Source organism: Vidua chalybeata, chromosome 21, assembly GCF_026979565.1.
Source record: "Vidua chalybeata isolate OUT-0048 chromosome 21, bVidCha1 merged haplotype, whole genome shotgun sequence".
Lineage (NCBI taxonomy): Eukaryota > Metazoa > Chordata > Aves > Passeriformes > Viduidae > Vidua > Vidua chalybeata.
In genome coordinates, this window is record NC_071550.1 from 5,778,043 (window position 1) to 5,803,608 (window position 25,566).

Below are 25,566 nucleotides of genomic sequence, written 5' to 3' on the forward strand. Positions count from 1 at the left end.
AGCACTTAGTGCTGATGGTGGACCCTAAGCGGGGGAGTTCGGGAGGACCTTAGGGAGGGCAAGGACACAGCCTAGCGCTGGGCACGCGTTTGGAAAAAATCCCCGAGGAACGGGGAACGTGGCGCTGACCCCGGGGGCCGCCCCTGCCCAGCGCTGCTCGCCGCGCCCGCCCGCGCGCCCGCGCCCCGCGCCCTCCGCGCTAACCACAGAGCTCGCCGCGGCGCCGGCCTGCGTGACGCGCAAGGCGCCCTGCCCTCCCATTGGCTGAAGGCCCCGCGCGTGCACGGGCGCGCCGTGCGGGAGGCGCCGAGGCGCGGGCGGGCGCGGCGGGATGTCGGGGCCCAACGGAGACCCGCACGTGCTGGGCGGTGGCACCGGCGACGACGGCGATGAGGGCGGGGACACCTTCGAGGAGGAAGGTGCGTGGGGGAGAGCGGGGGCCGCCATCTCGGAGGGGATCCCGTGGCGCAGGATGGCCTGGCCTGGTCCCCTGGGCTGCGGGTGGCAGAGCGCAGGTGTGTCCAGATGTGCTCAGGTGTGCCCAGATGTTCTGATGGGAGCGGTGCCCAATGCCAGCGATGCACCCGCTGCACGGCCGAGGGGCTGAGGGGCTGCAGGGTTTGATTCCCACCCAGCCATGGGGTACCGAGCTCTTACGTGCTGCCCTGGGATGGATTTTTTTTTCTGTGAAAAAATTATTTTGTGCCTTTGCTGGTGTACGGGATGCGGATATCAGGAAAGAGGATGTTCAGGTTTCGAAACCACAGGGCAGATCACGTGGGCAGATCTGGGAGAAGTAGTTATGCACGGAAAAACAGAATTTAATGCAGCCTGGCAATTCCACTTCGGGGCATTTCTGCAGTGCCTGGGTATACCGCTTCTGATACTGCCCTGTCCGGTTAGAACCAGCCCACGGAGAAAGTGAGACGACAGCAGAGCAGTAACGTGGACGTAGAGGTCACCCTTAAAACCGGAATTCTTTCAGAGTAAGCACTTTGCTACTCTTCTGTTGAAAACGGCAGAGTTGGGTTCTGCTGTTTCCCAAAACATTCTGTTTCTAGATGTGACCCACACAGGTGATTTTAGGAATTATATTTGGGATCTAGCTGCAGTGACAGGACAATCATTTCTACCCTGAAACACCCCAGGAGCATTCACTGCTTTGCATCATCACAGTGATTTGTATTTAATATTTTTTGAAGAGCCAAGATTGGATGTGATGGAGAAAGTCACTAAATTGGATCTACATCCTAATTAACTGGGTTGTCCAGCTTGTAATTAACTGGGCTTTGTGTGCAGTAGCTGGTCATAAAGGGCTGCAGCTTTTTCCTGGTCTAGTGGGGCTGAGGCTGTGGATCTCTTCCTTCATCTCAAGTAGGAAACCTGATTTTTGTCAACTATTCTTGTCAGAATGTAGAGGAGTTAATGCAATTGCCATATTCCTGCTCAGTGTTTCCAACAGGGACATGGTTGTGTTTCCACAAAAATCCACCAAGCTTGCAACTAATGGAAAACAATCAAATAAAAGGTTTTTGCGGCTTATTTTTAAATGATTAAATTTTTTTCATTTCCCAAAGCTGCAGAAATTATATAACCTTCATTTGAGTTTTAGGCATGCAGAAAATTAAGCTTCTGCTGTGATTACAGACTTCTTGCCAAGTTGATGAATGTCCCTTGCCAGAAGTAGTTACCATGTCTGCTTGGAATCTGCTCACCCTTTCACTGGAATATGGTTGATCAGATTGAAGAGCTGTAACTCACGTACCTTGAAAAATGCTGATAGTTTGAAAAATACTGATATCTGGCCACCTTTTTGGAAAGCATGTGTTTGTGGGATTGATTTTTAAATGCAAGAACACCATCAGTGCTCTCGCTCGTAATGCCACCTCTATGTAAACCTACAAGGCCAAACTTTTATTAATGAGCTCAAATGCAACATTACACAATTCTCCAAAGAATTAAAGGCTGCAACACTCTGAACAGCTCCAAAGTGGTTATAAGAAAAGGAAGATAATTTTTTTTTTATAATGAAACTTCTTAGCTATTAATAATGCAAATTACCTCAATATGTAAATATTCACAGTTCTTTCTAAAGCTGCTGGAAATGGCAGTGCCTGGACCTGGTGTGTTGGGGCACCAGGACACCCTGGGAAAAGGGCAACTGAGAGAGGCAGAGCTGGTCTGGGGGATTTCAGCACAGCCTGATCCTCCTAGGGTGCCCAGAGCACATCCTCATCCTCTCTCCATGTGCTTCAGCTCAGCCCAGCGTTCCAGGGACTGTGAGAATCACACAGGGCTCAGAGGAGCTGGGTAGAGAGGAGCCAGCCCCAGCCCATGAGGTGTGGGCTTGTCCCACCCACACAGGCATCCTTCCCTGTCCTGCAGCCCATGATCCTCACAAACATCAGCCCACAGGTCACAGCTCCACCTCTGCCTCCCTGCACTCACCCAGCTGTGTGGTCTCAGAAAGGAACATGGGACTGGCTCCCTCTGGGGTCCCCTTCAGCCTCTCAGGGGTCCTGAATAACCTCAGCAGTTTATCTTGTCTGTCTTTTCAGTTTGGGTTTTTGTTATTCTTCAGGATTGTGTGTATATTGCTTGGAGCAATCCAAAAGCAAGTGTTGCAGAAGCACAGCACTCTTCAGCTGGGTAACAGTGCTAACACACACCACTGTGAAATGCCATTGTACTGAGGCAAACTGCTGCACTTGAAACAATGCTGTGAGTAAGAAACTACCTAGAGAAACAACTGCCAGGATCGTCTCCAGTGAGTCTAGGTTTAATCTAAAGTACCCAAAGTCTTAATAGAGCATGAAAATCCTGTGGCTGAACTCAGTGCCCAGCACTTACCTTCCTGTGGAAATAATGGTGCCACTATCAGCACCTTTGGGCTCATCCCCTCCTCCTGCCACAGCCATGATGGCTGCACTCTTGTGGCAGCCTGACTCCAGCCAGGCCCAAGTGAAGCACATCCCAGCTTGGAAGCCTTATCCAGATAATTCACAGAATATAAACCCTGCAACATGCTGACAAAGTGCCTGTACTAGCAGGAAAGATGATTCCAAAAGCAGCTAAAAAGGCTGACCTGTCTTTGGGATTTATCTGGTACTGTTGCAGTCAGCACTCAGCCTGTGGCTGGCTGTTTGTGTGTGAGATCTGAGGTTGTTACATGTGCCCACAATGGGTTTGGACTGCCCAGGTACCTTGCCTTAGATCTTGTTACCAGTGTTCCAGCTTCTCATTGGCCTGATTTGATCAGGGAACAGAGTACATGCAGGATTCAGTTGCATTTTAGCTCACCCACCCAGGGGCAAATAAGACACAGCCAAAATGCTGGCAGGCATGTTTTGCCAAAGCTCTTGCTGCCTGCTCTGACTGCAGTGACTTTGTACTTACATTGTTCAGTGTCTCATTTCCCTTGCTTTTAGAATATGCAGCAATAAACTCCATGCTGGACCAGATTAACTCCTGCTTGGATCACCTGGAGGAGAAGAATGATCACCTTCACATCTGCTTGAAGGAACTGCTGGAGTCCAACCGCCAGACCCGGCTGGAGTTCCAGCAGCAGAGCAAGCAGCTGAACACGGGAGCTGATGTGCAGGGATCCCAGCCTCCTGCCTAGGGTCTGACCACACACTCTCAGCGGGTGTTGCTAAGGGAGCAGTTAGTGGTCACCAACTTAATGTAAAACTTGAATAGCAGAGGTGCCTCGTGTCTGTTACTTGTTCCTTTCTGTGTTTGTATCCTGCCATTCATCTCCATGTTCTGTTTACCTTTAGCTGTGAGACAGGTGCAGAAGCACAAGGGTGGGTGTAGGAGAGCTGGGTCTTTCTGCTTCCCATCATGAGCCTGGCACTCACATTTGGTTAAAGCTGGTTGTAGGAAACCTGAGCCCATGCAGGTAGTTTGCAGGCAGGCCCTCTTCACAGAGTGGAAAAATTATCTCTGCTCTCGTTTCCTTAAATCCAAGCAAGAAGTATTATGGCTCTTGTCCCCTTCAGCAGGGGCTGTCCTGACTCCAGGCTTGTCTCTAAGTGTAACTCTGATGACAGGCCTGCAGAGGGAGGACCTAGGCCCTTCAAGCTGCTGCCTTGAAACTACAGCTTCTTCTCCCTTAGTCACATTAACTGTGATGTACGAAATACTGGCATATGGTTCCAGATCACTGGACACTTCCACTCCATTCCAAGCAGATAAAACAAGCTACCAGGGTGATATATCTGACCATTGTAACTGGGAGCTGCCCCACTCCTTCAGCTGCCATTAAGGATCAAGGTGTGGAGAGGCAGAGCAGCCTGGTGAGCCCCCACCACAGCATCAGCAATAGAGAGCAGAGCCTGCCCTGTACATTCTGACAAGGCACGAGAGGTCTGGTCTGTACTTTGTGATCTTGTCAGTATGTCCTAGAGCCAGCACTTTTGAAGCAAGTCTTTCTGTTCTACTTATGTAGAGTTAAAGGAGTTTTTTGGAAAGTTAAAGAAGTTATTTAAAAGAAATCTGTTTTATTAAAATCACTTTGAAACAAACTTTGTTCCTGAGAGTCTCCACTATGAGAACAGATTGGATTAAGCCTTGTAGTATTAACAAAGGACCAAGGTGCATGTTTTTGCCTAGTTTAGGACTTGTCCAAGACTGCTTGTCCAGCAGTGTGTGTCTTAGAAAGGAAAGTGTTCTGAGAAGCAGAATTCAGCAGAGTCTCCCAAGAGATAAACATTTTCTCTGCCTGGAAAGGAAATGAGAAGAACTACAAAGAATTCTTAAGTCTGCATCCATCACTCCATGAAGTTTGTCCCCTATGGGAATCCCATTACCATCTTCTTTCAGGTTGAACAATCCAAGCCTCAGTCTTTCCAAGTAACTGCTGTATCCCAACTGTACAAGTAATAAGCAACACTATCCTGTATTAGACACGCTAAAGCCAGGCTTATTTATTCTTAAAATAAAAACAGCAGTAAAGTTGAAGGTTTTGCTCTATTAAAAGACTCAGAAAATAAACATTTCCAGCAAATATCATATGTAAAGGGCTCTCCTTTAAGGCCACTCTATCTGGGTTTGCGCCTGGAAGAGCGTCTGCACCCAGCAGAGGTGAGACCGGCTGTCTCACCTTTGGCGAGGGAGGAAGGCTCTGCTGCTGCCTCCTGGCCTGCATCTGCTGCCTCCTTCTGTCCTAAGCCTCCTCCACTCCCTGGATCCTGGTGCTCATCTGTGCCTGCCCTCTGCCTGGCTGTGTTGGCTTCTTCCTCACGTCCCAGTGACTCCCCTACGGTGTGGCTCTCCTCAGAGAACAGGCAGTCGGCACTAGTGGCAGTGGACTTGTTCTCTTCCTGTAGACTTTCTTCTTCTACAACCATGATACCACACACATCGTCAGTCACACTGGCCAGGCTCTTGCCCTCTGGCCTAGAGGTGGCCAGCTCACCCTTACCCTCCAGAGACCTTGAAGTTTGTTCTTGCAGGGCTGACAGCTCTGTGCCCTCCTTATCTATCCCATGATCATCATTCATCTTCTTGCTGGTATGTGCTGTTGTAGCAAGAGGCTGTTTTGGATCATCCAGCAATTGGGAGCTGGAGCCCTGGGAATGCAAAGGAGCCTCGGGATAGGCAGTTGTGGCACGATGCCTTGCTGCCTTGTATCTCTGCAAATACAAACAAACCAATGTGAGAGAGAAGCCCAGCTCAGCTCCTGTCACTGCAGCAAAGCAGCAGCTGGTCCAGGAACACCTGTACAAAACCAGTGGTGAGTGGCAGGGGCACAAGTGATCTCAGCAGCTCCTGGCCTGGCTGCTGAGGCTCTCAACAGAGAGGGGTCAGCTCCTGTGAGGAAAAGTAATATTAAAAAAGTCCCTCTCACATTACTTAATGCTGAGCGAGTGCATGGCAGACCTGTGGTTCCTGAGACAGAAATAATGATCTGGCAACTGTTAATCTCAGTCAGACTCAGGACTCTGTAGATGTAACAGTACAAGTGACAGCTACTGCCAAGACACATACCCTGGGCATGTGAGGCTCTGCACAGCCCTCAGCTACTGGTGTGATTTAATGTTTATCAGCCAAAGCAAGGCTTAAGCTGAAAGCTTGGTAGTTCTTCACTCTGTTGGTACAATCTGCACGGTCAGTGGAACTGTTGACAGGAAGGCTATGATATCATATCCATTATATCTCGTTACAAGTCACTTGGGTTTTCCACAGAGTAAATATAAGCATATCATCAATAAAATTACTCATTTGCACTCAGTATCATGATGAACCAGTAGAGGTCTGTAAAGAGATTAAAATGGCTACTATGCATGTTCTAGACTGGATTTCAGGAAAACAACTCACTGTAGCTAGCTAACACACAGTCTTCAATGCCCAGACAGATCATGACCTAAAGGAACAAATTGAAGTTCACTCTTTCCCACAGCAGTTCCCTTCATAATCAACTCCCTTCCTGCTGCCTGCTGAAGGGTTCCTTGAACTGGCACTAGCATTACACCTGACAATTTAAGGAAACAATTTCGAGCACAATGCCTTTCACCAGTCTGCAATGTAGAATTACAGCACACCTGACAGGGCAGCTTTACATTGTAATTCAGTTTATCACTGCAGGCTTGTTCTTCTTCTGTCCTCAAATCATGGGATACGAACAGTATCATATCACACTGGAATTGGATCAGTTGAGTCATACTGTACCCAAACCTAAGCAGGTGCAGGCATGCAAACTGGTGTCCAGAGTGATGCTGTAAATTGTCTCAACAGCACACAATTCTCTGCTCTGAAACCCTCTGCTGAGTTACTCTACTGAGAATACCCCAGCAACTGGCAGTGATTTAACTCAGATTGTGACAACCCCAAGGCACCCAGGCAGCCAAGAATAATAGCTATCTGCCTGCAGACTTGTAAGTCTGGACTCTTCTCATGAACTCCCCAGGTCATTCTGGCATGCATTTGAAGAGCATCTGATTTCAGCTCTAAGTGGGCCAAAACAGTGACATAAGTGACTGCTGCTGCAAGTTTCACTCTATGCTGATCTAAAACAAGCCAGGAAATCAGCAAATCCAATTCCTTCATTCCTGAAATGACTAGCTGCAGGAGTGGGAGAGGATGAGCAACCATGAAGGAACAGCTGTGGTCTCCTCCCCTTCCAAATCCACTGCTCTGAATGCTGGCAGAATTCTAAAACACTCCACCCCTTCCTGGAGGCAGTGATGGGAATAGTTTCTTCTGTCTGAGGACTAGAAAAAAACCATGAGGTTTTGGGGGGTTAGGGGTGTGTGTATGTGTGTTTGGTTGTTTTTTTTTTTAACACTATTTAAAAAGCGGGTAGGGAAGCACAGCAGTTTTTGAGAGTAGATTGTGGGTGCAGGCAGAGGGCCAAGTCGATGTGGGAGCCTCCCTCCTTGCCAAGGACAGGGAATAGTGCTCTCCCATACAGGAGGGCCCAGGCACTGGTCACGGGATAGGGCAGAAACAGTGCAAGTCCTGCCTACCCTCCACAAGCACTAATCCAGGCCCCTTACCCCCTGGCAAGTCAACAAGGACAGAACAATGGAGGCAGATTCCAGGCCAGCCCAGTAGGAAAAGCTTTAGATACGAAAGCAGCAAGGGGCAATACGGCTTCTTTAGGTGGAGCCAGAAAAGCAAAGGAACAGCATCAGTTTGCAGAGCTTTGTGCTAAGGAGTTTCTAGGAAAGGGTAGCAGACAGAGAGAGACAGACAGACAGACTTCCTCTTGCAGGCTGACCCTGCGGACAAATGGACTCTCACCAGCTTGTAGATTCTATCACATAAAGAGTCTGTAATGTTAAATTTTCAGGTTTCTAAGGTATCTGATTTTACCAGGCCTCTTCCTGGATGAATCACACCCACTTTTGGCTAAAGGAGCTGTTCTTGCAGTATCACACCTGGAGATGTGTATGCACCAGCTTTCTTTACAAGCAACAGCCTCTTTCTCCTGCTCAATCCCACCTTGACCAACCTGCAATCTAACAGAGAAGAGGCCTAGACTAAATGACAGACTCCACAGGTTCAGCAAACAGAGCGGACACTCTGAGGAAGATTCCCAGCCGGAAACAGGCAAAAAGATGACAGCAGCAGTAGCTGGGAAGCAGGACTTGACTGGTTTTAGATCTACAAGGGCCAAGGGAGACAAAGACAGAGCACACCAGGAGAAAGCTACAGCATAATGGACACCAAGGATGATGGAAATGAGCTGGAGACAAGACAGCTAACATGGTGGATTCACTGGAGAGACACGCACAAGGGTAACAAATGCCAGGCCATGCAATCGCCAAAGGGTCTAACCTGAAAGTTCTCAAAATGCATCAGGGACTTGCAGTGTGCGAGCCGGGCAGCGGAGTCGCTATGGTAGAATTTGTGACACAGCCTGCAGAGGTAACCTGCGACGGGGACCAGAAAATCCAGGCCTGCGAAACGGGAGGGGAAGGGAAATCACAGATCACATTGAACAGAACTCAAATAATGAAAGCATGTTAAAAGAGAAGGGGGATGGGAGTAAAGAAGGAGAGGTGGAAAGCTTTGCTTCTGTTAATCAGGGATTTGCAAGATGACTTGCTGAATATCTCATCTTACCATGGAATGGCTGTGGTTGATATTCAGAGAGAAATCTGGCTGCCAGAGCAAAGAAACTACACAGAGCATTAAGGGGGGAAAAAGGGAGAAAAGAATACAATGGAAAACTACAGATAACATGTGATCTAATGTAATGGGATCAAACCAAGCAGAAGACAGCAGGCGCGCAAGAGGAACACGCAGAGAACATTCACAGCATGAATCATTATTCCATCTGCCACACGATAGTGGAAGGTTACAGCGATATGGAAGATTCGTGTAAACAGAGCTCTCCTTGGGCACAAAACAGCCTCTGCAGAGCTGCCCTCCTCAAACACGAGTGGCCGTCAGGGGTTTGAAGTCAGTCGCTTACAGGGTGGGGACCAGATACAGCCATCTGGAGGAACCACTGCCCACCAGGCCAGCAGCACGGCTGAGGAACTGCTCGGTACAGCGTGGGGGTTCTGAAGCGGAGGAAACATGCACAGTTTGGGTCTAGCAGAGTTTGATACTGTCAGTGATGCTCAGTATCTCTCCGCAAGCTGCATTTCCGTTTGAAAGCATTCCAATCAACAGCTTTCCGACTCCATCTTTCCAGAGCATCCCTCATTTGCTACCTACTTGCTTCAGTACTCCTGCCCTGCTTGTTCCATGTCCTACCTTAGAAATGTGTCTGGCTCTCATCCTTCTTCAAAGCAAAAGGCAGTTGACAAACATCAATCACATCCTCATGTTTTATCACATAGTAATAAAGAAACATCCTGCTTTCAGGAGAGGTTCTTCTCCAGGCAGCAGTGACCTGCACCAGTCCAATGCAGATGCTGGAGCACCATGGCTCAAGAAGTCATTATAACAGTAGGTAGAGACCATCCTCTCCTACAGATACAGCATGTGGCTAGAGAAGGCTCTGTGGCCCTTTGTGCTTAACTCTGCTTGCTTACCATAGGCTGTGTCTGGACAATACTTCTCACTTCCTTCGTAATCCTCCAAAGACACTTCCTTCAGCCCAGTCTGGAAACCGAAAGAACATTAGTGCCTACTGTATCTATGGCAATTGTCAGGCTCTTGCATTTTTCTGGTAAGCTTGGGAGCAAAACAGAAGATTCACATACCAGTGTCAGAGTTGCACAGCCTCTGATCAGGGGCAGATGCAAACCCCAATGTAAGCAGACCACTTCATTGCAAGGGTTAAAATCACCCCTTGCACTCCAAGCCTGAAGGAGCTTAGCCATGTACCTCCTTGGTAACTGCTCTCTACTAGGAATGTATTTGTCAAGATAAACCTCTACACATTTGCTATCAGACCCAGCTACTGCTGGGCTGTTCAAAGATTCTATGTTAATACTGCTTTGTGCTCCTCAACAAGGTTAATGTCTGAAGACAGCAGAAGCTGTACAGCCCAGCAGAAACACCTTCATGTATCCCACACACAGTGCCTGATTCTCTTCTGCATCACCCTGTGCTCTGGAAGAACCCTAGAATCCCACCCTACTGCTGTGCAAGGTTGAGCGGACTCTTGAAAGCCTGAGCTCAGCCAGCCAAGACCAACTAACTCAGAGAATCCCACAGCAGATTCTCAGATAGGCCATTCCTTCTTCTGTTGCACAGCATACCTGCTTGGCAGCAGAATCCTCATTCTCCATCAGCACTGCATCATGGTCTTCCTCCTCACCAGCTCCTCCCTCCTCCTCCTCCTCTTCCTCATCATCATCTTCAAAACAGCCAACAGCATCCACAGTGATCAACTCCTCTGAATCTTCTGGGCTCCCCAATTCCTTCTCTCCTAGCCTAACCTGTAAGGTACAGAAAAGAAAGATCAGATCAACTTTGCACTTGCCATTTAACCAAGAAGAGCCCAGACTCAGGACAGATTGTATGCAATGAGCAAGAGGGGCATAAAGCTCTCTTACTTTTAGACACATCCAACACCTTCTCCCCTTTTCACTCAACTTCTTTCAGCACTAACAACTGAAGTCCAGCAAAAGATGAAAATTAAAACACGGCTGGAAGAAGTGCACATCTTCCTTTCAGCCCAGGAGTAGTCAGGGAAGCAGACAGTTATTCTGCTCTACAGTGTAGCTGCCTCCAGATGCGCACAGCTCTCCACACAGGCAGTATTACCTCTTTGGCTTTCTGTTTGTGCTCAGGGGACTTCATATGCTCCACAAACTTGCGAGGGGTCTTGAAGTGGCGGCTGCAGACAGTGCAGAAAGGACGAAGCGAGCGTTTGGCCAGCTAAGGAAAGAGGGACAATTCTGTAAGTCACAAGAGGCACTACTTGGAGGAATGCAGATGAATCTTAAAACAAAGTCAGCCCCGCATCCTGGGAGACCACACAGAAAATAGTCTTTTCAGCAGAAAGAGCTCCCTAACACTTACCCACCAAAAAGATGAAAAACATGCAGAGCAAAATAAGTGTGTCTTAAAATAGGTGTTCTGTCACTTCTTCCCTCAAAGTCAATAAATATGCTGGCCTGCCTGAAGTTTAGCTTAAAGAGGCTGCACACCAACTCCTCCATTCAATTGATTAGGTGAGTATGGTAAGCTATATTTCTTAAGAAAAGTCAAGAATTACAGACTAGAGGTGCCTCAGGCCATACAGACACATCATGACAACTGGAAGCTCCAACAATGCCAGCGGCAGGAGGTAGCACTGCATTGCCCTTAGGGAGGGAGTTACTGGCAGAACTTAATGTGCACCCCTCCACTTCAGTCACTTCTCCTTTGCTTCTTGGGGAGTAGGAGATGCTACAGGCTTCCATTTAGTCCCCAGACAAAAGGTCAGTGCAAAATGAAGTCCACGCTATGGCTGTTACCTTGTGTTCCTGGGTCCTGCGATGTTTGATGAGGTCCCCGGTGAAATGCACCTGACACGTGTTACACCACCGCTGCTGGGTCTCTCTGAAGTGACAACAGATAGAGCTGTAAGTCACACCTTTTTCATTCTCCATGGAATACTGCAGGTAGCAATCTGTCCCTGGCATTGTTTTCTTCACAACTCCTATCTTTACAGGCTCGAATTTATCTTCTCTCCTTCTCACCCACTTACAGGTTGCTTTAGCCTGTGCTGACAGAAATGCACCAGATAAAACAGGTCTCCTACTTAATCTACTGTATTAAAAACTACACAGGTCAAAGTCAACTCTGGTATCCTTCAGCAAGATAGAAAGTTACCTGAAGGAGATTAAGGCCCTTGAAACCAGAGGGGCTTTGTACCATACCTTAAACTGAGAGGCACCCTGGTGCAGTGAAAAATTTTAGAACCCACAGAGGGCCACACTCAGATTGAATTTTCTACTGCAGACCAACACTTACCCATCTTTTCCTGCTAGCACCTTCTGCTGTTTCACCATGGGCAGTAGTGAAACAAAACAAACATTGCTCATGTGCTGAATCTCCCCAAGTCGCTGCTGGTGCTGAATTCCAGCCATGTGGGATTGGAAATTCTGAAAGAGAGTTAGGAGAAAAATTCTTTTAAATGTATCCAAAACATAGAAAATAATAGGTATGAGCTATGCTTTCCTTTCTTTTGACTGCTGTTTAACAATGAAATATAAAAGCTTAAGAGCATGGCTGCCTGTAGATCCACCCACATTCTCTTTCTAGCAGGTTTCTTGCCAGCTCTCAGGAGAGGTTTATTTTATCTGCATACTTGTCATAATTTCTTATGTTCCTTGTTCCTAAAACATGAGCCCTTGCTAACAAGACATCAGCCATCTAATTCCCATCTTTTGACCATCTGGATCCCTGTCAGACCTGTGCATTTTTACCTGCTGACTGCAGCAATTGGTCTTGCAGATGTAACAGTAGAATTTAAGGACCGATTCCGGGTTGGGATCAGCTGTGCCCACGTCGCAGGCCCAGTGCCCTGGTTTCAGAGCTGTTGTACTGATAGCTCTGCTCTCACTGCTCTGCTGAATAGTCACTTTCAGTGAACCTCCAGAGCTCAACACCTGTCAAAAGAAGAAGTCAACATTAAGTTCAATCCCTCAGTAGAATAAAAATTACACCTGCTTTTTGTATGTCACCTAAGCTCTTTACCCTTTAGGAAAACGTACTTAAGCTCGAATCCACAGGACTCTCATACACACTCCTCCCAAAGCTGCTAAATCAGCAATCCCTGTGTCATAGCACCAGCCCTATTAGTACAGATGGTTGTTTCTGCAGCCCCTGCAGCCACTGTATGATCCAGCCTCCAGGGACTGGAGCCACAAACAATTGTTGTTAAGGGACACAGTCAGCTCATGTTTCTCCCCAGCAAAACTAAAGCCTACTCAGCACAACACCTGATGGAGTCAGGAACTCAGACATGGGCAGGATGATACATTTGATCACATCAATAAATGTCTCCAATTATGGAAGACTGTCAAGTCTGATTCATACCTGAGGTTAAATCTTTCTCTGCTCACAGCTTTACACAGCCCAAGGTCCTGATTTAACATCCAGCATAGGGGCTACGTATTTCATACAAAAGACTCTCAGGTTGCATCTTTTAACACCACCTGAATCTTTTTGCACTTGCTCTTTAGCAATATGAAAGATGTATTTAGCTATAGCCCTCCGCACATAGAGTTTAAATTAACTCTTTCAATTCAGCTTTCCATCTTTCCAGCTGAATACAAAAATCTTAATGAACGCCCCATCCATAGGCAGCAGTAGGTAAGGAGGAGGCCAGCAGAGGTACAAAAGCAGCAAGTCAGAGCAGACTGCGCACTAATTGCAGACATATTATGCCTTATTGCCAGGGACAACAGCGTACAGCAGGAGACAGAGCTCCAGACGTGGGTGCCAGCTGGTTCCCAGTGGCAACGGGCTTCTCCAGGATGGAGGGGGAGGTTGTATGTTCTGCACCACCCCTGCATGAAGCAGTGTCTGCTCACCTCAGGAGCCTTCGGTTCCTCAGAGAATTTCCTCTCTCTGGAGAGATCTTCAGCTGTGTACTCCTTTGCATTGTCTGCACCTAAGAAGGAAGAGTCCTTTTAGCGGTCTTAAATCAAAACAGCAATGACAGGAAAAACAGAGCAGCAGGTGAGTGAAGTCAGGGAGCTTTCCTCACAGTACTGTTGGCCATAAGCCAGTTCACAAACCTTTCTCCTTATCCTTAATAATTAAGACAGAAACATCCAATCGTTTGCCTTTGGCAGGTAACAGATACTAGGGGACACAGTTTGTATTTGGTTCCTAGATTTTATTCTCCTTTCCCCATCCTGCACAGCTGGGGGAAGAACATTTCTATAGACCCATGGGACCTACAGGTGCAGTTCCAACAAGGAGTGCCCTAAAAGTTCAAATCACAGGGTTCAGCAACTCACCATCAGCTTGGACATGGGTGCATGAGACTTCTGCTTTCTTGCTCTCTGTGGCATCCTCTAACGCAGACTCCCCAGTCACACTTCAAGGATATCAAGAAAAGTACCTTAACTGCCATGTTACAGACAAGAGTTTCAAAAGGCACACCAAGGCACAGGCTGGGGTCTAACCTACCACACTCTCTACTAAACTCCCAAATCAATAAGCTACTGGAAGTGGTATTTCAGGCAAGAATTTGACATAAATAAATAAAAATAATGCAGAGTGGGTGTTCTAGAATGGATTCAGAAAGAGCAGCCAAGTAATCTGGACAAGAAGGTTACAACTGATTTTTTGGTTAGCTGCCCTCTCCTGCAAGAAGCCTGAAGGGAATTAAGTTCATGCAAGAAATATTCTTAATAAGAGCTCTGAGAGCTCTCTCTTGTCGTGACTGGCGACCTGTAGGGAAATTGCAACACCTGGACAGTGCTCCTGGCTGCTCTGTGCATGAGAAAAGAGATCTATCAGAACTGAAGGAGTTCTCCATGGTGCCTTTACAGGGATTTCACCACAGCTGCCTGCTCTATTCATACCAGTCGTGTTTCATTTCAGAGTCCCTACAGCTCTGCTTGTGGGGGAAGTGAAACTGTACAAGATGCAAATCAAACAGGCCTTGCTTTTAGTGATCTGCTAAGAAGAAAAGCACTCCTGAGGGGACTATTGAGAATAAATGTCTGACTTCCAGAGGGCACAAAGTGTTCTCTGCATTCTCTTTCTACATCCCCCATTTTTCTGTCAGGACTAACTTTCCACCATGACTTGACTGTCTGCTCTGAGGGCGGCTCAAATTCCCACCTGCTGGTGTCTTTGTGCCAAGAGGGAGCAGCACCTTCTGCACAAGCAGGACAGCCGATAGCGCAGGTACCGCATCCCGTTATCCGAACGCACGCACACCGCATAATTTATCGGACTGATAAGTGATAATGGAACTGGGTTACACGGCTATAAATATGCAGCAGGGTTTGGGCACTGCAAACACGAATTAAACAAGAGCGACTGGCATTAACATTATTTGTCAGGTGCTGCCAGCAGGCTCAATGCTAACGGTACCACACACAGATGGTGCCAGCACTCAGGGTGAGGGTTTGCAGTCTGAACTGGAAACCTAAGGAGCAATCTAAGGGAGCAAAAGCCACCACGAGCATGATTTAAAGAGGAAATTGTATTCTACGGATACTTGTCATGCCATGCTAGAAGTGGGTGTTCAAGAAGGATTTGAAGATGATGAGTGCTTTCTGCACTGGAATGAGGATGTTGTTCCAGGTGTACAGATGGTACATAGGAGCAAAGGCAGAAGTGGGAAAAACCTGAAATGAAGAAGGAGGCTGGTATTTCTGGCTAAAGGGAAATGGAACAATGAAGCATGAAACACAATTTTATGACATAGATGGGGGGATGCCCTTCTCATCTGTGAAGGACAGTATGAGAACAGTAAACTTTTTTTTTTTCCCAGATCCTTCATCTGTTCATTGGAAGACACTAGAAACACTTCAAAAAAAAAAAAAAAAAGCTAAGGAATAATCTATTCTAGGTAAATACCAGCCATAATATATGCATCAAATCTGGCAGTCCCTAACTGCAGCTTAGGAAAGAATTTTCCTAATAGCTGGCTTGCTGCAGTGAGAGCTGTCATTCCTCAGACTTGATTCTTGTTTTCAGTGCGTGTAACAGGACTTTGATTAATACCCTGCTAAATATTAATGTAATTAAAATTAAATTAGCTTTGGCAAACAGATTAACAAAGCATGCATTCAAATGTATTCGACCTAGCTTTAATTGAATTTATTCACTTTCTTGCTAATCAGAGTCCATAACTCACGATGGTCCCTGAGCACACAATATTTACCACTCTTTAATGTTTTACTTTGATGTTTGGGTATTACCTTGATAATGTAATCCTGGAATATTCCCCCTAAAGCTATCCATTAATCTGTAATCTACAGATGGGAAACAGTGAGGTGAGGAAACTTGTCCAAAAGCAGGCGGCGAATGCCTGACAGGGAAGGTAAGAGGACCCAGGAGTCCTGACTCATCGTCGTTAACATATGCTGGAGAATTCTCAAGTCAGTGCCTACAGAAATCTGTATTCACTCCTTCTTCTTCTCCCTCCACACCAGCCAAGGGTGACAGTTCTGGGAGAGGTGCAGCCCGGTGCAGATGGCAGCGGGAACTCCACGAGGTGCCTTCCCACTAGATGGCAATGCAGCCCTGCCTGTCCCTGCCGCACCCTCGGGAGGCCGGGAGAGCCGGGATGGGCCTGCCAAGGCCAGCCTGCCGCGCATCCCTGGGGGATAACAGGATTGCCTTTGTCTATTTTTACCCAACAGACACAGATACCGGCAAGGCAACCTTTGGGATACAGAACTCAACGCTCATGGATACAGGCTTGGATACTAGGGAGTATTGATTCACCTTATCATTTCTCAAAATAAGCTACCCTCCTGTACACCTACTGTAACCTAATATATTCCAAGGCTTTCTTTCCCTTTCTGCTCATTTCACTTTTTTGACATTTAGGGAAGAAACTTAAGAGAAATACAGCAGAATAGAAAAGAACCTCTATGCTTTTTACAGGGATCCTGGCAGAAGAATACACGAGCAAACTCAGCTTTGTTGCACATCTAGAGGAGCTGCATCTCTCATTTTTCATTCTCATAATTGGATCACCCCTAGCAGAGACCCCACAACACAGTATCTCAGCAAGCACCACAAGATTTTCTGAAGCAAGCTGTTCACAAGCATCTGAAATACCTGTTACATGCTAGACATCAGGCCAATACAGTATACAGCCCTAGTTATCAGAAAATAAAATTAGACAATAATTCTATACTCAGTAACTATCTCAATACCCCATTCAATAAATACCTCTTCAGTCTTTTTGCTGCAGGCTCAGTGATCAACACAGACTCTGCTGGAGTTCTTGGCTCTGCAGGAACACAGAAGGAGATTTCCTTAGCAAAACAGACCATGCCACCTTGAGCATGTTCCATATCTAAATGGCAAATGCCAATGAGGCTCTGTTAGAGCAAATAATACTAAAGACTTGCTTATTCTGAATTTATGAGCTGCTCTGACAAGGTTAGATAATGACCTCAAATATTTGAGCTTTATTGCAATGCCACTGCATGAAGTGTTGCTCAAAAAAAGAAATCTATGTTCAAATCTAGTAAGTGGGTCTCAGTCCTGTACCTAAGTGACAAGAGCCATGAACATGGGAACATTAATATAAGCCAAGGTGGCACATCTACCTGACAGCAACCAGTTAATAAGACAGTTTTCACTGCTGCATATTCCCTGGTCACAACCTCATCAAAGCCTGCAGTTTTAAATCGTGCACTCTTCAGTCAGAAATGACATTCCCACATCTGTGTTGTATGTGACATCAAGATATTCAGTGCCAGCAGCTTCTGTTTTGATAAGTGGGGCACCAGGACTTTCAACTCATCTTTTTCTTAGCTGATTGTAACTGGTTCTGCTTGATGTGTTTGGCTGCATGAGAAGTTGACTTCAGCATGGGTAAGGCAATGCGGAAGCTTTAATTTCAGACCAGTTTTCTTTTCCCCCCCATCTTAAACAGAACTCAGTGTCAAAGGGACTTCTGAGAAGCTTCCATGCAAGAGAAATGGAGCAGGCTCATAAAAAAAAAAAAAAAAATTCACGTAAAATTGGTACATGAAGCACATAGCAGAGGGCAATCACAAGCAGTTCAAGTATTTACAATCAGAGAGAAACATAGCTGATTAAGTCTAAAATCATCTCCAGTTTTTGCTGCAGGACGAGTCAAGAGAATTTTATCATACTTGCAAGCAGTGTTTCACTATGGGCTCCCCCTTACCTGTGGATGGTGAGGAATTGTTCTGCTCTGACCCTGCTTGCATTCCCTCTGGAATTTCCATTTTCTCATCACCTTGTGTCTGAGATGAAGAACCAGGATCTAGTTCCCTCTTCCTGTCAGGAACTCTCTGGAAGTCCTGCAATGGGCAGAGAGTCACTGCCATCTCTTAGTCCTAACACACACTGCCTAAAGCACCAGATTTTTACTGTGGGGCAGGAACAGGAATTCCAGTGATAATGGAAAGGAATAGATGATTCACAATGGACTGCCCTGCCTAAGGCAAGCTTACATGGTCAAAGAGAACAAGGTATTTCAGTTCCACAGGCAGCCAGGACATGTCCCCAGCGCTTTAAGCAGCAGCTGTAGGAAATCCATCTGCTTGCAGAGGGTAGGATCATGCTAGAGGAACTCTGGCAAGAGCTGTGGGGGCAGGGAAAAGGATATTCCAAAATAATCCCCCTTCTTTTGACTCTGGAGGACAGTCCAAGAGTGTGAGTTTACCTTATCCACCACATCTTTTTAACAGAATGGGATGAAATATGCTAAAGCTAATCTAAGAGGAGGCAAGTAGCAGTAAACCCAAGAACCATTTCCAGGATACAAAAGAGGTCTTAATGACTGAAAGTGAGAAAGGTTTTCACAAAACAAGAATTGTAGATTTTACAAAATCCACAAGAACAAATATGAATCTGATCTTAAAAAGTGGGAGAACAGCCCAGAGAGGCCGAGTGTCCATAGTAGGAGCAAGTTGTTTGGGAACAAACTCCTTTGGAACAGCAAAGCACTTAGCCAGGATTTCTTCTGTTGTAATTACTTTTAAGTATACTTCTAAAGGCTCCTTTTATATCATAGGTTTAAACAGTTCTATCATGGCTAATTCCCTCTCTTGGGCAAGTAGCAACAAGAAATCTTTGCATGGTAAATGTAAATATGGACCACAAAAGCCTTTCAGATGCAATGATTTCTGCATTTCTGTGTCAGCAGCATGGCACAAAACATTATTTTCTTTGTAAGGCTCTCTCCCTTCTCCTTTGTACTCCGCCTACTATACACTCAACAACTGCAAGTGTAAAAGGAGCACAAAGCTCCCCAGCAGCTGGAAATCACAATCCCACCTTGCGAAAGGTCCGGTTCTGCCGCTGGAATGGGAGGCTGGGGAAGCCCAGCCGAGTTGGCTTTAAGGAGACCCCAACAGGTGGTGGTCCCAGGAGGGAATGTCTCGTAGCCTGAGGGAAGAACTGCTGCAGTGCTGGTGCTGTCATGTTAAATCCACGCAGGTTTCCTATAAATGCAAACACAGCATTTCACCACCCTGTGCTGTGCAAAGGAGAGAGAAAATCTTCCACCTGAATAAGCAGCAGGTAGAAGGGAAGGGCTCCTCTACACATGACCCTTTACTGGGCACTGCATAGGTGTTCTGTGCTCAACCCTCTTCAGCACACAGAATGATTTGATGTGATAGCAACCATTACTATGGATCAGGCTATTTAATTATAATTGTAACTCCAGGCAAAGATCATTAGAGCAATTACTTTATCTGAGCACATTAGCGCTCGTGTTTGCAACAAACAAGGTCTCATTTTACAAAAACTCTCTGTAAAAAAAGGAAAATTCACCCCACATTTGTGCAGCTGACTGCCCACACCATAGCTTGGAGCTCTTTAAAAAACAAGCCAGTAACAGCATTTCATTTAAAACAACACTGAACTTTAAAAAAAAAATCCCACAGTCCTCTCTGCCACCTGGTTGTCATGCAAGTTCAACATGTCAACCTCAACTCTGACACTTGAGACTCTGCCATTTCCAATTATAATGCTCTGCTTTCTGAACAGTTCAGCATCCACAGACTATTAACCAAGTGTCAAAAATTTCTTCTGAAGACAGTTCTTGTCACCCCCATTTCAGGGGTGAGGGAATGGAGGGGCCCAGATGCCTCAGCTATACCCTCAGAAACCATCCATCATTCAGGGAACCTGGACTTAAATTGCCTTCTTTTCTCTCTCACTTGAATTAGTGCATACTCCAGCCTTTTAGCAGCTGTCAAAACAGGGCAGCAAAGTTTGGAAACAGGCACCCAACATCTGAAAAACCAAGCTACACTCTTAAAAGCCTGCAACACAATAGGAAGTACTCCCTATGTTTATCTGCAAAAGCAATCTAATCCATTATTACTTCCCATATATAATCCCTTACTGTAAAAGGGCATAGCTATATTAAAAAAAAATCTAACACAAGAAATCATCTTCTGCTCAAGGTTTGATACCTTTAAAGAACCACACATCTGCTTCAATTTGAAGTATTTATCTTTTCCTATTCCCACTGCTGAAGCCACACACAGACAATGAATTATTTATGCTGATGCTTCCCAGGGACCAAAATGGCACAGCATCAGATATTCTTACATGTAACCCAAACCTGAATGGCCAAAAAATTCATATCACTAAAAAGGGCCACATGGACATTGGCAACCATATTCCATGTTACCTGTGGCTACCTGAAGTAGGTGATTGAGAAAAATCACAACTCCATGGAGAGGTGAAGAGGAGCAACACTAAGACAAAATGCATGTAAAGTGTTCATTAACATATCTTATTCTGCTCTATCTAATTAGCCCCAGGTCCCTGGCACACTATTTAAATACAACTTCTCAATAAAGTATTCAGGGAAAAACGCCAGCTGACTGCAAACGTATCTAGGAGCATGACTAACTGAAGGCTGGAGTCACAATTTTTCTTGACAACGATATATGTACACCAATCATCAGAGCATGGCTTGTCCTTTCTCACTGTCACTTTCCCTTCAACCTGAGAGAGAGATCTGTGGAGAGCCACTGGAGTCACTAGAGAGCCCTCTCATTAAATGGGCAAGAGAGAACAAAAGGAGAGTTAACGACATGCAGAATAAATCTTTTGTCTTCACATCTGGAGATGATTCACAGGCAAGGTAGAAACTGCAGGCATTTATCTAGACTAGGTACTTGAAAACTATCCCAGGTACTGATTTTCTGAGTTGAAAGGAACTGTCAGGTTAAGATATGAGCAAAAAATAAAAACATACCTTTATTCCTATTATCTTTACATTAGTAATGCTATTATTAAGGCAGCTTCATAAATTTGTTTTGAAAACACAAAAATAAAAGGAAAATCTACTTGTGGAAACAATAATGGAAAGACAGAGATACTGCCCACCATAGAAATTGCAGCATTTCAGTGAATCAACATTTCACAATACAATTGAACCCAAATCATCTTCTACCTTAATATACTGTGTATGTTTGTATTGCACTAACTTTGGACAAAGACAAGAATCTACTGCAAACAAGGTTAGTGTGTATGTAACAGATAATTAAATAAATGGCCTTAACCTTGTAACCAAGAAAGACAAACAAATAATCAAAATCTCAGTATTTTATCTAAGTATATTGATGAAAAAATACTTGCTCTATCAAGCCTAAAAGGGAAGGCATATATTTAGTATTTAACCTGATACCTCTTAGTGCTATTCCCAGTTTTGATCAGTTGGGCACATGTGATTTTCAACAACTGAAGAACCTCTGTTCTGAGGACTATGGACTAATTTAAAGAGAAGATGGGAGAAAAAAAAAAAAAAGAAGATAACAAACAGAACTGCCAAGTACAAGAACTGCACTGGTTCAGCAGGAAATAGCCATGGTATGGTTTCAGTCCAAGAGGATGATTAAATAACTCCAGTAAGTAAGCGTTTCCCATAACGACAGTACCTTGCATCTGCTGCATGAGTAAGGCCCGCTGAAGCATAGGATTGGCATTGAGCAGCGATGGCTGATTTGTTGCCCTTAAACTCAGCATCTGTTGCTGCTGCGGTGGCGGCAAACCCCTGGAAAAGAAGGCATCAATCATGAGAACCCAATAAAAACTGTACCCTTCTATTCCAGGCACCCAGCAAGCATAAAACAGCTGAAAGGCTGATATACATGCACGAAAAGATACCATGCACTGGCACTGTATCCTCTTTCCTCCACTCTCCTGGAATTTCCAAAGCTGACAGATTGTCTATCAAAGAATTTGAGGTCAGAGACAACTCCTTAGCACCAAGCCCACATAGAGCCTCCTAAGCAGCATAAAAAAAGCCCAGGAGCTGACTGCGGTTCTACAGAATTATGCAGCACCCGTCAGGAGAAATGAGTGATCTAGATCAGCAGCTACATTTAACACAACAAAAAAGTTCTAAAAAACAGGGAGTTTTTGCAGTAGCTTAGAGCTCATTCTCCCAAAATCAACACCTCCCACACGGAGCCAGACAGGTCAGAACTGTCAGTGGTGCCCCCTAACTGCAAGAACCAGATGGAAAAATAAAGCACGGCCTTCATATTTAAAACACGAGGAGGAAGAAGCAGCAGGGAAGAACTCTCCAGTTCTAAGGAGGGTGGAGCAGATGCGAGAGAAAAGTCTGAGGAAACTGGCAGGCACTTCTTGAGGCGATTGCAAGGTCAGGCCCACCTCTATGCACGCTGCTGACACAGCTAAATCTGTCAGAGCTGAAGAGAGGTACAAACACGGATCAAAATATCCACCCTGACAAAAAAACCCAACTCCTTTAACAGAATTCACAGCAGCTCATCCTCACATTTGCTGCTCTAGATTGTTCCAATCTCTGAGCTGAGATATTTATACCACAAAACCCATACTTTTATAGGTGTAAGATGCAGCCGTGCTATCTAGCAGTCAGCCCCTTACTGGCATTTTAAGAGCAGCTTTTTTTATAGTATAAAACATATAAAAATGGTAAAAAGATTTGCAGGTTCATATTTCTAGTAAAACAGAAAATTCCCACGCTTACCACAGAGACAAATGCCTTATAAGGATAAAGTAATACAATAATTCCTTAAATAACAAATTAAATTTCTTTCTAAATTCACATGCCATTGTTTTGAATTTGCAAAGAATATAGCTTTAAAGGTAACAGTAACTGCAAATAAATGCATTATTTTGGAGAATTTGTGCTGGTTCTACAAGTCTCAGTTCATCGGGGACAACTGCTCCTATTTAAGTTGTTTCACATTTTGCATTTCTTAAGAAAACCGTGGTTATTTTCTGGCAAATGTTCTTTCTCCTTTCACAAACAAAACACAATTTTCTCCATCCCCTCCCTGCCCCACCGTGCTCAGCCACAGCCTTAGCGCTGGTGCCACTGCAGAAACAAGTTCAATCATCGCACCCACACCAGCAGACCCAGCCAGAGAAACCAAATAAATAAACAGCTTAAGTTCAACAATAAAACAATAAAGTGCTCGTGTCTGCTGAGGGTGGCTCTGCTGAGTGCTGTGTTTCTGCAGGAGAAGGCGTTTTCCCCGAGCCCCGGCTGCCCTGCCCGCCCTGAGGCGCCCTGCTCGGCCCGGAGCACCCACCCCCCCACCGCTCCTGCACGGACTGCCCGAGTCACCCACGGGCCCTCGGGGACTTCAGCCCCGGACGGCGGACAGGGGGAACGCCCAGGAGCGCCGAGGGAACGCGGCAAGACCCCACAGGGGCCGCCGCCCTCCCTCCCACAGCCCCGGCCCCCTCGGTGCCTCCAGGCTCTGCCCCGATCGAGGCCCGCGCCCCCCAACCCCCGCCCGCCTCCCTTTGTCGCCTTCCCCACCAGGGGAGGGCAGCCCCGCACCAGCCCCGCCGCGGCGAGGAGGGACGGAGCGCAGGGAGGCGGAGGAGAGCGGTCCCCCGGGACAGGCCCCGGATCCCCGGCCTCGCGTAGCGACGCTTACCGGCCTCCCTGCTGCGCCGGAGGGTGGTGATGGTGCTGCTGCTGCTGCTGCTGGAGGAGGTGCTGGAGCTGCAGCAGCTGCTGCTGGAACTGCTGCTGGTTGAACATGTCTGGGGAGCCCCGAGCGAGGCGAGCCTGAGACAAAATACGGGAGGGCGAGGGAGGCACCGGCTGCGGGGCTGGCGCGTATCAGCCCAGCAGCCATTGAGCAGAGGAGCCGCCGCCGCTGCCGCCCATTCATTCACTGAGCCGATCCCCCCCTGCCGCCTCCTCCTTTCCCCCGGGGTCATCGCAAGCGGCAGCCTGTGGAAGAGGTTTCCAAACCCCACCTCCCAAAACCCGCTCCCACCCTCCCCTGCCCGCGGCGTCCGCAGCCCGTCCCGCTCCCCGCGGCGGGGCCGCGCCGGGACCCGCAGCCGCTTCCCGTCCCTTCGCCTCCTCGCCCCACCGACACTCACGGCGCAGCCCGCGGCGATCACCGCTCCCCGCCCGCCGCCTCCATCTTCCCGCCGGGGACAACAAGCACCTGCCCGGCCCCGCTCCCCGGCCCAGCCCAGGCGGGAGGCAGCTCCTTGGGCAGGGCTGCAGGACACGGCCGCCCCCGCGGGGCTGGGGATCACCCCCGGAGCCTCCTCTCAGGTCGCCCCAGCCCGCAGCACCTCCATCCCTCATTCCCCGCGCAGAGGCGGCATTGAAGTCCCCTGTCCCTCGAGAGGGCTGGGAGGGAATGGACACCATCTGCCCAGGGCTGGGCAGGGAATGGAATAAAACTGCTGTACAGGAGCGGCAGATGGCATCCAACAGCGTGGGCTTTCTGCTCTTTGTTGGGTTGTGGTTTTTTTTTTTTTTTTTTTTAATAGTCCTGGGTAATCTTTGGTAACCATCTCACCGAGAAGATGGAAAAAACCGAAAGAACCTGAAGCAGCCTCTGGCCATTTGCAGTGGTCACATCTTGGCAGGCCTATTATGAGAACCTGGAAGAAAACAAACAGGGATTGCAATATTGCTTTATGCTGTAGACTGAGATGACTTCTCTAGTAGGTCCATCCCCCCCCCCCCTTTTTTTTTTTTGTTTGGTTGGTTGGTTGGTTTGGGTTTTTTTGGCAGGGGATGGGTTTGCAGCAAAACCTTTTCCTGCACGGCCTGTTTTCCATAGTAAAATTAATTTTAAGCGCTTTCAGTACACACAAGCTCTCTATGAACATATACTGTGACTATCATTTCTTCTTATGCTAAATGTCAGAAGGATCAAGATGCATCTCTGATCCTTGCTATTCCAGAGAATCCATCCTGAAGTAATTTACTTTATAGTCTTTTTATTCATGCCAGTAAAGACTACTTGATTCATAAAGTCCTTGGAATTGATTTTTACCTGAAAGCATTGTAAGCTGAACACAGACAGTTACTGGTGATTTACAGTTATAATTAATAATTTTAAGTGCAACAGCATATGTTGATTTTTCCTTTGGTCCTTTTTATACCATCCTGATTTCACAATCATCAATTTCGAGATGATCATCCGTGTTAATCAATGAGGGGCTCTGTTCATGTCCAGAGCCCTTTATGGCTGTCTGCACACAGAGAAAATGCTTTTCTGTTAAGCATGAAAACTTAAATGTCATCCTAGGGAACATACACATGGAGGAAAAAAAACCAAACATGTATGGAGTCTTTTAAAAATCAGTTTGCATAGTTCATCCTCTGCTCCTGTAATCGTGCTGTTAGAGCAGCCACTGGCCTGGCTGGTTTGCAGCAGTGGGGGTGAGGGTTAATCCTACAATCCCAGTACATAAATTAGCCAAACCTATTCAGGTTGTATAGATAAATGTAAATCTGAAATTGATGTCCTCTGTTCTTAATTCTACAACTAAAACTCTTCTAAGTATTCTTTGTATGTTACATTTGGAGAGCTACAAACTGCCATACTAATGAAACATGCAAATAACTAAGTTTCTTCACTGTTAGATTTTATGTTCTGACATAGTCTAGAGGCTCCCCTCATAGACTGGGCTTTTCTCTCTGAGGCCCTACATACAAATCATGAAATAAACTACATTTTTAAATTTATAAATAGTCCATGGGTCTACTGCCTT

General features: G+C 46.5%; 2 protein-coding genes across 8 annotated transcripts; one reads left to right on the forward strand and one right to left on the reverse strand.

Annotated features, from left to right (window-relative positions):
- The first annotated feature begins 268 nt into the window (after window positions 1-268).
- Window positions 269-4,962, forward strand: BBLN (bublin coiled coil protein). The gene is made up of 2 exons (XM_053962117.1): window positions 269-419; window positions 3,429-4,962. The coding sequence occupies exons 1-2, from the start codon at window positions 332-334 to the stop codon at window positions 3,620-3,622; spliced, it is 282 nt and encodes a 93-aa protein (XP_053818092.1). The 5' UTR covers window positions 269-331; the 3' UTR covers window positions 3,623-4,962.
- CIZ1 (CDKN1A interacting zinc finger protein 1) lies at window positions 4,902-24,013 on the reverse strand. 7 transcript variants are annotated; one of them, XM_053962110.1, is made up of 17 exons: window positions 23,932-24,013; window positions 23,475-23,608; window positions 21,474-21,589; window positions 18,850-19,016; window positions 17,735-17,870; window positions 16,765-16,825; window positions 13,863-13,942; window positions 13,431-13,510; window positions 12,321-12,503; window positions 11,866-11,996; window positions 11,367-11,451; window positions 10,672-10,785; window positions 10,164-10,343; window positions 9,492-9,561; window positions 8,284-8,405; window positions 5,426-5,636; window positions 4,902-5,341 (listed from the first exon to the last, which is right to left on the reverse strand). In XM_053962110.1, the coding sequence occupies exons 2-17, from the start codon at window positions 23,579-23,581 to the stop codon at window positions 5,043-5,045; spliced, it is 2,142 nt and encodes a 713-aa protein (XP_053818085.1). In that variant the 5' UTR covers window positions 23,582-23,608; window positions 23,932-24,013; the 3' UTR covers window positions 4,902-5,042. The 7 variants fall into 7 exon arrangements, with proteins under 7 accessions (XP_053818085.1, XP_053818084.1, XP_053818088.1 ...); XM_053962115.1 differs by having other exon boundaries at window positions 5,198-5,341; window positions 5,437-5,636; XM_053962109.1 differs by lacking the exon at window positions 23,932-24,013 and having other exon boundaries at window positions 4,902-5,636; window positions 23,475-23,925.
- Window positions 24,014-25,566: the final 1,553 nt, after the last annotated feature.

Excerpts from the sequence above, each read along its gene's own strand:
- CIZ1 (XM_053962109.1), bottom strand. The coding sequence starts at position 23,581 with ATGTTCAACCAGCAGCAGTTCCAGCAGCAGCTGCTGCAGCTCCAGCAC. Across the intron at positions 12,504-13,430 it reads AGGAACCGAAGGCTCCTGAG|GTGTTGAGCTCTGGAGGTTC; the intron begins GTGAGCAGACAC and ends TTCTTTTGACAG. Across the intron at positions 10,786-11,366 it reads GCAGGACCCAGGAACACAAG|CTGGCCAAACGCTCGCTTCG; the intron begins GTAACAGCCATA and ends CTCTTTCCTTAG.
- BBLN (XM_053962117.1), top strand. The coding sequence starts at position 332 with ATGTCGGGGCCCAACGGAGACCCGCACGTGCTGGGCGGTGGCACCGGC. Across the intron at positions 420-3,428 it reads GGACACCTTCGAGGAGGAAG|AATATGCAGCAATAAACTCC; the intron begins GTGCGTGGGGGA and ends CCTTGCTTTTAG.